The sequence below is a fragment of the Ooceraea biroi genome, chromosome 9 (genome assembly GCF_003672135.1).
Source record: "Ooceraea biroi isolate clonal line C1 chromosome 9, Obir_v5.4, whole genome shotgun sequence".
In the NCBI taxonomy this organism is placed as follows: domain Eukaryota; kingdom Metazoa; phylum Arthropoda; class Insecta; order Hymenoptera; family Formicidae; genus Ooceraea; species Ooceraea biroi.
Genome location: NC_039514.1, coordinates 4,229,746 through 4,247,687, shown reverse-complemented (window position 1 = coordinate 4,247,687; position 17,942 = coordinate 4,229,746). Strand labels below are relative to the sequence as shown.

At 40.1% G+C, this 17,942-nt stretch overlaps 2 protein-coding genes across 2 annotated transcripts; both read left to right on the top strand.

The window, feature by feature from the left end:
* Positions 1-4,249: 4,249 nt before the first annotated feature.
* On the top strand, positions 4,250-5,977 carry LOC105275148. Its single transcript, XM_011331805.1, has one exon. It carries the CDS (start codon positions 4,250-4,252, stop codon positions 5,975-5,977), a length of 1,728 nt encoding a protein of 575 aa, XP_011330107.1.
* Positions 5,978-6,637: 660 nt separating this feature from the next.
* On the top strand, positions 6,638-8,878 carry LOC105275147. The gene is made up of 2 exons (XM_011331804.2): positions 6,638-7,158; positions 8,455-8,878. The coding sequence occupies exons 1-2, from the start codon at positions 6,638-6,640 to the stop codon at positions 8,876-8,878; spliced, it is 945 nt and encodes a 314-aa protein (XP_011330106.1).
* The last annotated feature ends 9,064 nt before the right edge of the window (positions 8,879-17,942 follow it).

The following is a 17,942-nucleotide window of genomic DNA, read 5'->3' as shown; positions in this document are numbered from 1 at the left end:
TATAGAGTATCGCGTGCATTGTATCGCGTACCTTTCGTATCGTATGTACTTTCGTTTCATCTCGTTTTCGGGTGTCTCGCGTACAATATCGATCTATTGTATACCGCGTACCTAAAGATCCCTTGCGTATTGCGTCCGATAAGGATCTCGTGTACCGGAATGAGTCATTTCGGTTTTGGTAAATAGTTGCGAGATATGTCTCGTCATTTCGGTTACGGTAATAGTTATCGTTTGCGTGGAGTAACGCTCATATCTATCGTCTTGCGTCGTTGATGGAATTACGTTCGCGGTAAAGTTGTTGCGTGCGGTAACTCTTTGCGGGAATTGTAGATTACCCCTGTTTAGCTAGCCCCCCCACCTTGCAGAAATGAAAAAACAAATAGCGCTAAATTATGAACTATTTATGAGCTTTTATATACCGCAACTTAAAAATTTTGAGCTCGTCACATTGGGCAGAAAATTAATATTTTTTGTGGAGGGGCTGAATCAACATTGACTCAGCCCCTCCACCACTTAAAAATAAAAATTTTGAATCAATCTTTGCAGCCAAATTAGGAGCTATTTATAAGCTTTCAAAGTACTATAGTTTCGATTTTTGAGCTCATCCCCTTAATCCTAAACCAACCCTTTAATTGATTCCACTCAAGAGAGAAATGCTCGAAAAAGTAAAAATACATCGTATTCTGGTTGTAACGTAAAACTTCCAAAAATAAACTCCACGTCGGATACGTTCTCTCCAATGTCGTTCAGGCGAGCCGCCATGTTTTGAACTTTCGATATGTACTGAATTACACTATCAGTCGATTCCATTTTGTGTTCGTGGAATTTTTGTGTGAGAATCAATTTGCTTGATGCTGATCTTTGTTCATGGATGATTCCCAGTCTCGTCCACATTTCATTTACTGTTGTGCATGTTAACAGGCATTCCAGTTGAGAGTCTTCCAATACGCGCATTTCGATTATTGAACTGCAACCCCTGTACAAGAAAACTACCCCACATCTCCACGGCACAGGAGAGAACGGTACTTAAAATGAAGATAATTAACTATTTTGTGACTAAATGTTGTTTATTGATTTATGAGCTCGCAAAATACGCGCATTTCGATTATTGAGCTGCAACCCCTTTACAAGAAAACTTCCCCATATCTCTACGACACAAGAGAGAACGGTACTTAAAATGAAGAAAATTAACTATTTTTTGACTAAATGTTGTTTATTGATTTATGAGCTCGCAACATACGCGCATTTCGATTATTGAGCTGCAACCCCTTTACAAGAAAACCACCCCACATCTCCACGGCACAAGAGAGAACGGTACTTAAAATGAATAAAATTAATTATTTTGTGACTAAATGTTGTTTATCGATTTATGAGTTCGCAAAATACATTGATTGTACATTAATTTAATTAGAATTTCTTTTGCAACCTACTAATACTATTATATTCCTACTATACGATACAGTTAGAGACATAAAATAAATTGCAATTAGAAAATAATGTAAATTATATTTTATCTAAATGTTTTTCCAGTTTTTTGATAGTCTAATGCAGCTCAATAAAAAGATAAGTGGAATTAACAATTCGTATTATCTAATTTTGTTTATAAATACATTTATCTATTACTTTTTATTATTTAGTACATATGGATATCTACATTTAATATTACATTTGGATATTTGTTATATATAACAAAATGCCTTTTTTCTACAGGAAAATAGTTTCTTTTAAATACGTTTCATTTATTAAAGCTTGTCATAATATAGTTATAATATATATATATATATATATATAATATATATATATATTATCTTATAGATAATATATATAGATAATATGTATAGTTATAATATGTATATAGATAATATATAGTTATAATATAGTTATATTTATATTTTATTAAAATTATATTTATATTAATATTGAATATTAGTTTTTCTATCGATCTTCCTGGCTAAACGTATGCTAGATGGTCAGCAATCCTCTATTATTTTATTATTTAAGCGCGATCTATTATAAATAATAAAATAATAGGGGATTGCTGACCATCTAGCATACGTTTAGCCAGGAAGATCAATAGAAAAACTAATATTCAATATGAAATTAACTGGCGAAGTAATAATAATATTTCAATATATTTATATTATGTTTATATTTTATTTAAATAACATTGTGTTACACAATTTGTATTGGTCCTTCGAGCCGGATCTTTCGTCAATAACATCTCTTCCTCGTACGAACGTCGGTGGTGTTCGTGAACGTAACGGTCGAATTTGGTGCGTATATCCTCGAAGTGCTCTCTTCGGTGCACGCCATCGCATCCAAGTCAGGCCTTGCGCCTTTCCATCGCCTTCGCAGTGGTTGCTAGTGTCGGTTTCGGCGGTTCTCGGAGTTCTCAAGAAGTGACAAGATGACTACCGCTGTTATCGAGAAACAGAATGACCTTTTCGGTTGAATCTCACGAGCGCACAAAAACACGCTGAAGAAGGGTCTGGAGAATCTCAACCGCTACGTACTGGAAGCTCGGATTCAAAATCTGGAAGCGGATTGGACTCGATTCCAGAGCAATCACGACAAATTGATCGGATCCATCACGGAAGACACACGTAAGCTCGATTATTTCACTGATGACCTGTACGCCGGGTGTGAGAATGCATATTTTGAGGTAAAATCCAGCCTTATGCAACTCTGTGACACATTCCCGGATCCTGAAGAGAAGACGTCGACCTCGAATTCCGCCAACCCGGAACCCGGAAGAGCGTTGCCGAAGATCAGTCTACCTAAATTCACTGGAAGCTACCAGGAATAGCCTGCCTTTAGGGATCTCTTTTTATCAATGGTAGTATCTAATCCCGACCTCACGCCTGTCGAACAATTACACTATCTCAAAACTCAGGTAACCGGGGAAGCGTCTCGACTTATCGTTAACATTCAAATGACATCCGAAAACTTCTCTCGGGCGTGGAAAGCACTCACGTCTCGCTACGAGAACAAGCGAGCTCTCGTTACAGCCAACCTTGACCGCCTCTTCGAGTTGAAATCCATGATTCAGGCTTCCAGCAGCGATCTCAAACTTCTCTTGTCCACGGTGAAGGAATGCACCGGTTCTCTCAAATCTCTTGACGTTCCCGTTCAGCATTGGGACCTCTTCCTCGTGTACTTCGTCACTCGGAAGCTACACACAAGTATTCTCGAGGCTTGGGAAATCCATCTAGGTGAGTCGACAGATCTTGCTACGTTCCTTCAGCTCGAGACATTTCTGGAAGGGCGCATTCGTGCACTGGAGGCGATTCAGTCGAGTCGTCTTGTATCCAAATCCTCTGCCACACAAAAGTCGAGCTACAAAACAAATTCCGCCCGCACTCACGCGATTGTAGTTAACAAATCCGGATGTTCGTATTGCAGTGCCGCTCATTACATCGCTGCATGTCCGGACTTCGCCGCCAAATCCCTCGATGAGCGACATGAATTCATTGTAAAGAAGAATCTCTGTTTTAATTGCTTAGGAACCCATCGCTTGAGTGAGTGTCGCTGCGTAAAACGGTGTAGACGCTGTAAAAGTCAACATCACACGTTGCTTCATCGAGAAACCGCGTCTTCGTCGGTAGCTCCCGTTGCCTCAACATCGTCACACACTTCACCTTCTAATGACACCTCTTCGGTTGCAGGAACACCTGAAAAACCTGTAGCCCTTTCTCACGTGGCTGTCACCGTAGATTGCTCCGATTCGCCGACTATCTTGGCCACGGCGAAAGTTCGCATTCTTGTCACGGGTGGAAACAGTCTGGTAGTACGAGCTCTACTGGATCAGGGCTCAAAGGTTTCTTTCATCCGAGAATCGTTGGTACAACTACTTCGTCTTCCTCGTCATCGTTCTCTTATGCACATCTCCGGCGTCGGTTCTCGGGACGTGGGAGCCACTCGCGGAGTTGTGTCTCTTCGACTCCAATCGTGCGTCGAACCATCTGATGAGTTCATTCTCCAGACGTATATTCTACCTCAGTTGACCGGAAAAATTCCGTCGGAACCGATCACATATTCGTGGGAACATCTCCAAGGTTTGCCATTTGCGGACCCGGACTTCGCCATTCCCGGTCCCATTGACCTCCTTCTTGGAGCAAATATCTATGGCCTTCTCTTAAAATCCACCATCCGCAAAGGGCCGCTAAATGCTCCTGTGGCTCAAGAGACCTCTCTCGGTTGGATAGTCTCCAGGCCGACCTCGCAGCAATCTCGATGAGCGGGGCAGGTGATGACCGTTTCCATTTCATCGTCATCCGACGTAAACTTGGACGAGGCGCTACAACGCTTCTGGCAACAAGAAAAGGTTCCTGCATTACCACGCGCACGTCTCACCGCTGAGGAGCTAGAATGCGTGAATCACTTTCGCTCAACGCACTCCCGCGACAATACGAGGAGATACATCGTCCGTCTACCGTTCCGAGCGGGGTGTGGAGAACTGGGCTCCTCCCGATCCGCCGCACTTCGACTGCTAGAACGCATGCAACATCAGATCCGGCGAGATGCTATCTTTGGTCAACTCTACGTCGCCTTCATGAAGGAGTACGAGGCGTTGGGGCACATGACGCACAGCTCTACCTCGTCATCAACGGGCGCGAATTTTCTACCGCATCATGGAGTTTTGCGGCAAAACAGCTCAACGACTAAACTCCGAGTAGTCTTCAATGGATCGGCCCGCACTTCGTCTGGACTCTCGCTCAATGACTGCCTTCACGTTGGGCCTAAATTACATCAAGACATTGACGCTGTTCTGCTTCGTTGGCGGGTTCACGCATTCGTCTTCGCTGCCGATATTGAGAAGATGTTTCGGCAAATTCTTCTCCACGCGGACGATCAACATTTCCAGAAAATCTTGTGGAGTGCTTCTGGAACCCCTCTGGAGTATTTCTTGGGTACGCTGACTTACGGACTCGTCAGTTCACCCTATCAATCCATTCAGACACTGCTGCAACTCGCCGACGACGAGGAGCATCGCTTTCCTCTGGCCGCAAACGTTTTACGGTTTGACTTCTATGTGGACGATGTGCTTTTGGGTGATGACACTCCTCAGCGCGCACACGAAAAAGTGCACCAGTTAACGAATCTCCTCAAGGCGGGCGGCTTCAAACTACAGAAATGGTCCACCAATGAAAGCTCGATCCTGGAGGACATCGTCGTACCAGCACCATCCAGCTCATCCACCCGAGAGTTTGATGCGGAGACTCGCATGTTGGGACTGACATGGCATCCGTCGTCGGACACATTCCACTTCAGGGTCAGTCAATCTGATTCTTCGGTCACGCCCACAAAACGAATCGTTCTTTCTCGAGTGTCGCAGCTATTTGACCCACTCGGCTGGCTCTCTCCAGTCACCATCCTCGGCAAAATTTTTATTCAAAGCCTGTGGAAAGCTCAAGTTGGTTGGGACGAGCCGCTTTCTCCGTCCTTGTCTCTGCAGTGGATGGAATTTTCCAGGGAGCTATGTAATGTTCAAGCCTACGCGATTCCTCGCTGGTTGCACACTCGTTCAGACTCTCAAACTCTCGAACTTCATGGTTTCTCGGATGCTTCTCAGAATGCTCTCGGCGCAGTCATTTTCCTGCGCACCTTTTCCGATATCGACGACGTGAAAGTCACATTAGTTGCGGCCAAAAGTAAAGTCGCACCTCTGAAGAAACAAACCATCCCTCGTTTGGAATTATCTGCTGCGGTCTTATTCGTTCGGCTTCTGGCACGGATTCGCAGCATACTTAAGTACCATCATGTTCCAGCGCACCTCTGGGTGGACTCCAGTGTATGTCTCGCCTGGATTCGAGGATGTCCCTTTCAATGGCAAGAATTCGTCGCGAATCGAGTTGCAGTCATTCAAGAGTTGGCGCCGGACGCTCGATGGCATCACGTCATCGGCACTGAGAACCCGGCCGACTGTGCATCTCGCGGACTTTTGCCTCGCCTTCTTGCTCATCACCAACTTTGGTGACACGGACCTCTCTGGCTTATTCAACCATCCGTACAGTGGCCAGACCAAACACCTCCAATCGATGACAAAGTAAATCTTGAAGCTCGACGTTCTCTTACAGTTAACACGGTTAAGTCCGCTGCTACTTGTTGGGATCTTCTCGATCGGTACTCCCGACTCGATCGGCTTCTGCGAATCACGGCGTGGATAAAACGAGTCATTTCCGCGTTCAGACGCAATCCGTATCAACCGACATCAACGACTCTAACGCCGGAGGAAATACAAGAAGCACGCCTTTTCTGGATACAAATGACGCAGAGAGTTTCTTTCGAGAAGGAGATGGTCCTAGTGTCTCGCGGTGAGTCTCTTCCTCGCACCCACCCTCTCGCTAAACTCGCTCCTTTTCTAGATGCCGAAGGCGTGTTGCGTCTGGGTGGGCGACTAAACAATTCTCTCCTCGATTCGGATGCTAAGCATCCCGTTCTGCTACCACGAGACTGTTTGCTCACACGTCTCTTGATCGCCAACGCTCATCTTCGTACTCTCCATGGCGGAGTTCAACTCATGCTCGCCTTGTTAAGACGGCGATTCTGGATTCTCGGAGGGCGTGCACCAATCAGCTCATTCGTCCGGCGATGCGTGCGGTGTGCTCGCTACCGTGCTATTGCGGCTCAGGAAATGATGGGGCAACTTCCGTCCTCTCGAGTGACACCTACTCGTCCGTTCGCGCATTCTGACGTGGATTACGCTGGCTCTTTCTCCCTGCGAACATGGCGAGGGCGCGCCGCTCGCCAATACAAAGGATACTTGGTGGTGTTCATCTGTTTCTCCTCCTCCGCGGTGCATTTGGAACTGGCCACCGACTACACCATCCAAGGATTCATAGCAGCGTACAAGCGGTTCACCGGGCGGCGAGGCCTCTGTTCTACGATAAACAGCGATTGCGGAACGAATCTGGTCGGGGCAGATGCAGAGCTGCGTCGGTTGTTCAATTCATCCTCCCAGGAAAGTGCGGAAATCGCCTCTCTCTTAGCGAATGACGGGACCACTTGGAAGTTCAATCCTCCGGGCGCTCCACACTTTGGCGGCAAATGGGAGGCTGCCGTCAAATCGACAAAGTTCCACTTGCGACGTATCATTGGCGACGCCGTTCTTACGTATGAAGAATTTAATACTGTACTAATTCAAATTGAATCTATTAGGTTGTTCATTAAGTTCTGCGGTTTTTTTGCCCTAAATTAAAATATAAATCTATTGTACTTACACATTTATTCAATCTAGAATGTATTGTCCATCTTGATCGACCACCTTCTGCCAACGTTCTGGAAGGGACATAATGCCGCGTTTGTAGAGTCGCGCGACTTCTGTGCGAAAAAGTCCTTCAAGTACGTTTGAATATCGTCCACTGAATTAAAGCGCTGCCCGTCGAGATTGTTTTGGAGTGACCGGAACAGATGGTAATCCGACGGTACAAGGTCTGGGGAGTACGGTGGGTGCTGCATGACTTCCCAGCCAAAGCACTTCAACTTCTTCTTGGCCACCAAAGCAGTGTGTGGTTTGGCGTTGTCGTGGTGGAAGACAACGCCCTTCCTGTTCGCCAATTCCGGCCGCTTCTCCGCCACTGCCTGCTTCAATTTTTCTAACTGAGCGCAATGCTTCTCGGCGTCGATGGTCTGACCGCGCGGAAGCAGCTCGAAGTACAGGACGCCTCGCCAATCCCACCACACACTCAGCATCACTTTCTTCGGATGCAAATCCGCTTTGGCAACCGATTGTGACGACTCACCCGGACCGCACCATGACCGCTTGCGTCGAATGTTGTTATATACCACCCATTTTTCATCTCCCGTGACCACCCGTTTGAGAAAGGCCTCCAGCGAGTTCCATTTCAGCAGGGATTCACAGATCATGACGCGGTCCAAAATGTTCTTTTCGGTGAGCTCGTGAGGGACCCAAACATCTGCTTTTTTCGACATCCCAAGCCGTTTTAATCGCTGCGCAACCGTTGTATGGGCGATGTCGAAGCGCTCCGCGATCTCTCGCGTCGTCAGGTGTCGGTCTGCTTTGATTGCGGCCACGATTTGGTCGTCGTCAGTGGTGGATGGACGACCGGAACGAGCAGCATCGGAGACGTTCACATCTCCGGAACGAAAGCGCGCAAACCAACGCTGACAAGTGTCAGCGTTTATGGCCGAGTCCCCGTACACGCCACATATCTCACGTTGTGCGTCCGTCGCTTTTACTCCTTTGCGGAAGAAAAATAGCAAAATGTGCCGAAAATGCACCTTTTGATCCTCCATTTTCAATGAATAGCGCGTACACACAACACGTCAAAACACAACAAAGACTCTGGCGAAATGTCAAGCGTTGTCTAACCTGTCACGGAGTATGCGGCAATCCGCGGTTCAGGCGATGCATGCTATCTTTTTCAATAGACAAACGCTATCTATCAAGAAAACCGCAGAACTTAATGAACAACCTAATATTTTAAATCCTAGACCGCTATATGCGTTATCCGAAGACCCTGACGATCTCGAAGCTCTAACTCCGGCACATTTTCTTGTCGGTGGGCCTTTAAATGTATTACCAGAGCCTGCATTGCCCGATGTACCACCCGCCCGACTTTCGAGATGGCAATTACTTCGCCAATTAGTGGATAGATTCTGGCAAAGGTGGTCCACGGAATATCTACAGCGAATGCAAGCCCGGAACAAATGGCAGCAACCTGAGCAGCGAGTCACGACAGGTTCTGTCGTGCTGATTATCGACGAACGATATCCGCCGGCCAAATGGCCTCTAGCGCGCATCATCGAAACCCATCCCGGTAAAGACGGTCTCGTCCGTGTCGTCACGATACGCACCGCCGTGTCGACCTTTAAGCGGCCCATCCACAAACTGTGTCCGCTTCCGATTACGGACTGATATCTCTTTGGGTAATTTTTCATGCGTTCTGTATACACACTCAAACCTTGCAAGCATCGATTCGGGACTCATATCTAATCAGCGACGTTCTACGCCCCTGAGGCGGGCGGTAATGTTCAAACTTATTTTATGTATTCACGTCTATATGATCATATAACTTTGTTTTTTAATCGTGCGTTCAATTATACCGGGAACCAGCGTTTAGATGTTATGTTTTCGCATGTATTTATCCCGCAACGAAAGATTGTGTTTGCGCTATTCCATGAGCAGGGACTCAACCCGCGACCAACATTGCTGCGTCTCACCGCGCGAACCCCGCGGAAGCCCCGGCGACATCAGCTGAGCGACAACACGAAAGGACAGTCATCTCGAATCTCTTGAAAAGCAAACACGAAATCAATTAGTACGCCTATCTTTCGAGTCACGGCTTTGTTCAAACGCTTTAACAGTTATCAAGAATAAACGCTATCTAAGTTCTAATATTCTCCGTATATTTTTCTCTACTCCTTCGTTACTGCATTCGATCACCGCTTTAACACAATTATATATCTAATGCTTTAGTATACATTAAAGGGTATATAAGAATAAGTGTACATTCCCGTTAAAATGTGATGTTACAGTAATTTCTGTCTGCTTTAGGCCGTCATACTGTAATCAAGAATTATCTCTCCTTCGACAAATAGCAGTAAAGTGTCCTATTGTTTTTGGATTAGAACTGCGTGTCCCAGATTTGAGATTAACCACTCCTCTTAAGCGGTACGGTTGAGACATAAAACTACATTCTAGAACAGGTGGTATGTCAGAAAATCGTATAGTTTTATTGATATTTTCGATATCGTATAATTCCAATATTATGGAATTTCCTGCAGGATAAAATATATCATTGTAAAATTACAACATTATAAATAAAAAGTATATAAGTAGGAGATATAATTAGATATATGAGACTACTAGCAAACCCATCGCGCGCAACGCGCGAGTAAAAAGATAGATCTCTAGTTAAATTTTACGCCACCCTTGAGCGCAGGAGTTAAAGTTCAGAAAAATATAAACCTTCTGAGCACCTTTGGGACCATGCCTGATCGATCCCCGTTGTCCGTTTTGACCTATGACCTATGGTCTAGGAGGAGTTCTCATTTCATTTTCGTATTAGTATTATAGATTCTTATGTTATCAGCATAATCATCAATGTTATTATAATTAATGACTGCTTGATGCTTGACAGCAATAAGCAAAGCTGTTGATGCATCACAAGGTACCTCTCGCAGAAAAGGAGCACCGCTTTGAATGCATTGTATTAACCACATCCAAATCGCTATTGTGATATGATATGATTGACTTAACATTTGCGTAATCGGATATTTTACATTACATAAATTAACCACGCAAGTATACTCTTATACGTTTCTTAATATCGGTATCTATAGATCTCTTATCTTAAATCGTAAAGGACATATATATCTGTTATCTTTCTCTTACACTCTTACTAACTTCTGACTGCGGCTGACTCGTTTGAACATTGCGTGATCTGTTGTGCGGCATCTTCAAGAAAACTAAGAAATTCGCGGTATACTTTGATAGCCGATAGTATCCTGCCGACAATACGCGTCTGCCGCTTCGCGTCGCGGCGAGGCGCTTTTTAATTTCGCCGACATTACATATACATGCACATTTGTGTGTATATGTCAAAATATAGTTAAAAGTAATCCCACAGTCTTTTGTCTCTATACAGGAATCTGTCTCTATATAAGAAGGATTCAGATTTCCAAAGTCTCAGTCGATCAAGAGCTTTTAGTCGAATCAGTCGATTAGTTGATACGTTATTTTAGTCTTGTATTTCATTTCGCTAAAAAGTGAGAGTAAAAGTGAACACAAATTTATTTGTTACGATATTTGTTCGTTACGAAATCTTTGGTCAGCTGTATATTGGGATAAATTCGGATACGGAAGAGGATACCTGCATCCAGTGTTGAAGCTGAATTTACTGTCAGAAAACTTACTTTCAACCACGGATATGGCATCTCGACCGCGAGGAAGACCGCGTGTGTTGAACAAAGGAGTCATAAAGCGTATTATTCTCTATTATGCGCAAGACATTGTAACAAGCCAAGGTAAAATTGTATCCAAGCATAATTAGATATGGACAAGTATATCAAAAGAAATAGGACAAATACAACTACATGCTGTATATACCCTCGTTGTAAATAATCGCTTTAATATTAGAAGCACCTTACTTGAAAAGACAATAGGATTAAAATCAGAAGATAAGGATCTCTCGAAAACTAGTTCTTCGGATGCTAGTATTGCCCATTTATCAAAATCAACTTTGCTTTCATCAGATGAAAAACCGGAAAATACATTACTATGTAAGACAGATGTTGTATTTAATAGAAATGAATTTGACAATCTCATAGAAACGAAACAGTATGCAAGAACGGACAAGAAAAAACGCAAGTTAGGTTTCAGACAATACCAAGTATTAAAGGCAGGAAAATGGCAAGATGCAATTACAACAAAATTATGGGAAACATGTAAATTGCAATGTGGATACCAATTTAAAAGAAATAAAATATTTAATAATACTTTAACAATATGTGGAAAGTGTAATTGCGGTAGCACTATAAATGGAATTGCGGAAAATATTACAGATAGTGAATCTATTATAATTAAATGCGTCATAACAAAAGGAGCAGGAACTTGTAAGAGATATTTACGAAATCCCATACGTCTTGAAATAGGTGAACAATTATAATAAAGAAAATGAAACCGCTATGATATATAGAACTAAAACTGCTGCAAAAATAATGTTACCGGGCGATCCTGAACCTCCTCATTTGTATAAACCACAAGCTCTTCGTAGTGCAATACATGAATATTTAGAATCACAAGTTTTTGATAAAAATCCAATTATATCATTGGGTAAAGCAAAACGATCTATATTAACAAATATTATTCACAACATCAGACTGGATCCTTTTTATACAATATATTGGTTAAAATATCAGCTTGATACTTATAGGCAATATGCATTTATAGAGCCCGCCTCTTTAGCTATTGATGCTATAGGCAGAATTATTAAGAAAATAAAGTATCACGATAAATCACAATCAAAACATATATTTCTTTATACTTGCGTGGTTAATTCATGTAATGCAAAATATCCGGTTACGCAAATGTTAAATGAATCACATACCACAATAACGATTTGGATGTGGTTAATACAATGGATTCAAAGCGGTGCTCCTTTTCCACGAGAGGTAACTTGTGATGCATCAACAGCCTTACTTACTGCTATTGTTCAAGCATTCACTAACTATAATACCATTGATGATTATGCTGATAACATATGGGAAGATAGAGAAACATCTTTTTGTTATATACGTATAGACGTAGCCCATTTTATTAAAAAATACACAAATTTTTTAAAAATTACACGTTTACGAGTAAAAACATTTTATCTGGCATGTATTAGCCAATTAATATTAGCTCGTAATATGGGAGAAGCGGAAAATATATTATTTTTAATTTTAACTGTTGCTATTAATGAAACGGAAGGAAATAATCCCGATGGCACACCGACATGCTGCGAAATTCATAAACAAAAATTAAAATGTTTATTAACAAGCGAAACATTAAATACTGCAAAAGACTTTGAAACTAATAATGAACTTGAAGATGAAGAGTTAGATATAAATACAAATACAGCGAATCGATGGTAAAAATGGGCAAATAATATTAGTAAGCATGTTCATAACAATTTGAATAACAACGGCAACAGAGAAAACGCTCATTATCTTCCTGAATTAGAAATCAAACTATTGAAAGACATGAAATGGTTTCCTCTTTGGTCATCTGTGTATCGGGATAAATTCGGATATGGAAGAGTACCTGCATCCAGTGCAGTTGTTGAAGCTGAATTTTCTATTATAAAATCGCAATTACTTTCGAATATTAAATTACCAATGAGAGCAGATTTATTTATTCTAAAACATGTTGAATATCTTAAAGGCCGTCTTAATTTAGCAAATAGTCAGATACTTATGTCAGAAAACAATACTGAACCCAAAATATTAAATATATCGCAGAACTTCGACAACGACATTATAAATACTAATATCAATATGCAATCTAATATAACAATTACATATGACGATCAACAAATTGAAGAATGTCCTGCGTGCAAAAATAATGATTTTCCTTCTGGTGCTCACAAATGCCACATATGTAAAAAAATGTTCATGCATTAAATTCATGTTCAAAAGCTATTGAAGAAGAAGACGAAGGATTTGGACAAAAACGAATTTGTAGATCTTGTCAACATATGTCACCTGGTATCACAAGTAAGATGTCAAGTCTCAACGATATAGAGAATTGGCGTGGATTAACGCTATCAAAATCAAAATCGCGATATTTACACAAAAATTTCAGCAAAACTGAGTTTATATTACATGATAAACTTTCAAAGGTTCCTATTTTAAGTAATGGTAATTGCTTAAAACTAAAAGCTGTAAATATAAAACGAAGAAAACTGACGCTGGCGAATACTTGCGCTTTTGAAAGCATATTCCAATTATTTTTAGCAGCAGTGTATGATAGCACAGAATTTGCAAATAAATGCAGTTTAATGGCACAAGAAAATTTATTTTTTCAAATGATATTAGATACCTCAGCAAAAGGAATTTCAAGAAACACATATTATAATCGTGCCAAAATTTTGCAAGATATTTTTTCGGTTGAAGGATCTCATAATTGCGGCTTTATTAATTGCGAAGTTACTGTTGCGTATTTATGCATGAAATTATTTTTAACAACGCAAAGCCTGGAAGAAACGTCTTCGTGTGATGAAGGTTGTCCACCACGAAACAAATATTTTCCAACATTGCAAATCCAACATGCATTTCTCACAGAAAAAAATTTAGTAAAATAGTTGAAGACCATTTTCTTTTGAGCGGCGCAAGTAAATGTTGCAGAACAAATTGTATTGGTGTTGAAACAACTACTCCACCCCAAGCAGGTATTATGTGTGTGTGTGTATTTATATTATGTATGTCTAAAATCTTCTATTTTTCAAGTATATTTATTAACAGTATTGTAATATGTACAGAATATTTTAAAAAAAGGTCACATATTTTGAAAGCAAGTATAATAGTATTGATCAAAAAAAGAAAAGAAAAAGTTTAACATGGATTCTACAATATTATTATAGCCCAATACTGCTATAGCAAAACTAGTAAATACTCTTTTTTTCTACTGGATTGTAGAGGTGACACAACCAATGAGAAAAGAAAGCTCAAATAGAAAGATAGCCTGCATCTTTAAAGATATCAATTGTAGGACCTGTTCATTAGACATTTTTTCTTATTTTGATCAATACTACCTTACAAAATATGTATGGTAACATAATAATGAATTCCAATTACAACTTGGAAACATTTATTAAAATTCAGTTTACAATTGCTCGGTTTACACTGACTCGATTACTCGCAGATTCACTCACGCTTGGTATCGGTTCAAAGATTCGGATTCTGCCTCTGGACCTTCGCTTCTCTCTTTTATAACCGCGTTTTTCCCCGTCAAAGTTTTCAGAAAATTCACTTCGCAACCAAATAACAATTTGGCTGCTTAGGGACCTTCTAACAAAATACTTTTTTCAAGAACCAACGATCGCGCTGTTACTATCTAGTTATCAGAATTCGCCGATAAATTATTGATTTTTGCAGACCGCATTACGAAAGATTGACAATAGCACTTGTTGCTATCTGGCAAAAAATTCGATGCTGTTCGAGATATTCCTACATATCCGAAATAATCCTACATATGTGACCCTTTCTTTTAACACTCTGTATATATGACACTTAACACATTGTCGACGGGAGACGTGAATCGGCGTTTTTCATTTCTCGAGCGCAGAAGCGTAAATTCTCCATAAGGGGCAATGTTTTACTAACTACCACACTAAAAATCATCATTAGCATCATCAATAATTGTAACCAATTTTTAATACAAGATTTCGTTTAATAAAATATTTACATTGTTTTGAATAAGTGCATTTGAATAGAGGCTCGATTCGTTTCGCAGTATACTGTCAACAATGTGTTAATATATAGAGAAATTCGAAGATGAATGAAATGCAATATTGTAAGACTGTGTATAAAAATGGATGGACACAGTAACAAGTGCTTATATAATAATAGCATAAGAAATATAGTATATACTATAAACGTATTGCCTTTTTGCTAGATTAACATAACTTTCTGTTAAGAATAGTCACCGATATATCTAATCTCACCTATATATCTAATTATATCTTCTAATTATATACTTTTTACTTAACTGTTATAATTTTACTTACAATGATATATTTTATCTTGTAGGAAATTTCATAATATTGGAATTATATGATATCGAAAATATCAATAAAACTATATGACTTTCTGACATACCAACTGCTCTAGAATGTAGTTTTATGTCTCAACCGTACCGCTTAAGAGGAGTGGTTAATCTCAAATCTTCTGGGACACGCAGTTCTGATCCACAAGCAATAGGACACTTTACTGCTATTTGTCGAAGGAGAGATAATTCTTGGTTACAGTATGACGACCTAAAGCAGACAGAAATTACTGTATCATTACATTTCAACGGGAATGTACAGTTATTATTATATACTCTTTAATGTAACCTTTATTACTTTCTTTACTGTATATTGAAGCATTAGATATGTAATTGTTTGTGCAAAACAATGTTATTTAAATGAAATATAACTATATTATAATTATATATTCTATCTATATATATTATAACTATAACAAGTTTTAATAAATGTAACATATTTAAAATAAACTATTTTCCTGTAGAAAAAAGGCATTTTGTTATATATAAAAAATATCCAAATGTAATACTAAATATAGTAAATATCCATATGAACTAAATAATAAAAAATAATAGATAAATGTATTTATAAACAAAATTAGATAATACGAATTGTTAATTCCACTTATCTTTTTATTGAGCTGCATTTAGACTATCAAAAAACTGGAAAAACATTTAGATAAAATATAATTTACATTATTTTCTAATTGCAATTTATTTTATGTCTCTAACTGTATCGTATAGTAGGAATATAATAGTATTAGTAGGTTGCAAAAGAAATTCTAATTAAATTAATGTACAATCAATGTATTTTGCGAACTCATAAATCGATAAACAACATTTAGTCACAAAATAATTAATTTTATTCATTTTAAGTACCGTTCTCTCTTGTGCCGTGGAGATGTGGGGTGGTTTTCTTGTAAAGGGGTTGCAGCTCAATAATCGAAATGCGCGTATGTTGCGAGCTCATAAATCAATAAACAACCACAAATAGTTAATCTCATTTAAGTACCGTTCTCGTAGATTAGTCTTGACAGTCATAATCGAAATGCGCGTATGTTGCGAGCTCATAAATCAATAAACAACATTTAGTCACAAAATAGTTAATTTTCTTCATTTTAAGTACCGTTCTCTCTTGTGCCGTAGAGATATGGGGAAGTTTTCTTGTAAAGGGGTTGCAGCTCAATAATCGAAATGCGCGTATTTTGCGAGCTCATAAATCAATAAACAACATTTAGTCACAAAATAGTTAATTATCTTCATTTTAAGTACCGTTCTCTCCTGTGCCGTGGAGATGTGGGGTAGTTTTCTTGTACAGGGGTTGCAGTTCAATAATCGAAATGCGCGTATTGGAAGACTCTCAACTGGAATGCCTGTTAACATGCACAACAGTAAATGAAATGTGGACGAGACTGGGAATCATCCATGAACAAAGATCAGCATCAAGCAAATTGATTCTCACACAAAAATTCCACGAACACAAAATGGAATCGACTGATAGTGTAATTCAGTACATATCGAAAGTTCAAAACATGGCGGCTCGCCTGAACGACATTGGAGAGAACGTATCCGACGTGGAGTTTATTTTTGGAAGTTTTACGTTACAACCAGAATACGATGTATTTTTACTTTTTCGAGCATTTCTCTCTTGAGTGGAATCAATTAAAGGGTTGGTTTAGGATTAAGGGGATGAGCTCAAAAATCGAAACTATAGTACTTTGAAAGCTTATAAATAGCTCCTAATTTGGCTGCAAAGATTGATTCAAAATTTTTATTTTTAAGTGGTGGAGGGGCTGAGTCAATGTTGATTCAGCCCCTCCACAAAAAATATTAATTTTCTGCCCAATGTGACGAGCTCAAAATTTTTAAGTTGCGGTATATAAAAGCTCATAAATAGTTCATAATTTAGCGCTATTTGTTTTTTTATTTCTGAAGGTGGGGGAGCTAGCTAAACAGGGGTGTGCCTATTCCTTTTGCCTCAAGTATACCGTCGTCTCCAAGTGCGACTGTGTCTCCATCTCTCGCCTGGAATTCACTAAACCAGTCGCGCCTGTAGGTTATATGGCGGGAGGCGCCATTGTCTGCGATCCAGATGTCTCTAACGACGCTGTTCAGTATACGTCCTTCGAGTTCCTCTAAAAGTTCACTTTCTCCTTCCTTTTGATCAGTTAATGATGCGACGAATGCACAGTCACCAGCACCTTCATTTTCTGTATTATATTTTCTATCATGTTTCTTCTTTCGGCATTCGCGAGCAATGTGTCCCATCTTCTTGCAATAGAAACACTCTATGGATTTCTTATTCTTCTGCTGCCGTGACTCTTTCGTTGAATTTTCTTTCTTCACGTGTTTTACTTTGGTATCGAGCTTTCTATCGTGGTTGATGTTAACGGCTGCCAGGGCACTCGATGCTTCATCATCCGCTGTCATGCGAGTTTCCTCTTTGATGAGTCGATCTGTCGGATTTGCGATTGTCTGTTTTTCAGCGTCCACACTGTCCCATGCCGTTCTTAAAGCGTTGTATTTTGACGGCAATCCAGCGAGAATCTTCGCCATTATGGCCACGTCGGATACGTTCTCTCCAATGTCGTTTAGGCGAGCCGCCATGTTTTGAACTTTCGATATATACTGAATTACACTATCAGTCGATCCCATTTTGTGTTCGTGGAATTTTTGTGTGAGAATCAATTTACTT

Excerpts from the sequence above, each read along its gene's own strand:
- LOC105275147 (XM_011331804.2), top strand. The coding sequence starts at position 6,638 with ATGGGGCAACTTCCGTCCTCTCGAGTGACACCTACTCGTCCGTTCGCG. Across the intron at positions 7,159-8,454 it reads ATTCAAATTGAATCTATTAG|ACCGCTATATGCGTTATCCG; the intron begins GTTGTTCATTAA and ends TTTAAATCCTAG.
- LOC105275148 (XM_011331805.1), top strand. The coding sequence starts at position 4,250 with ATGACCGTTTCCATTTCATCGTCATCCGACGTAAACTTGGACGAGGCG.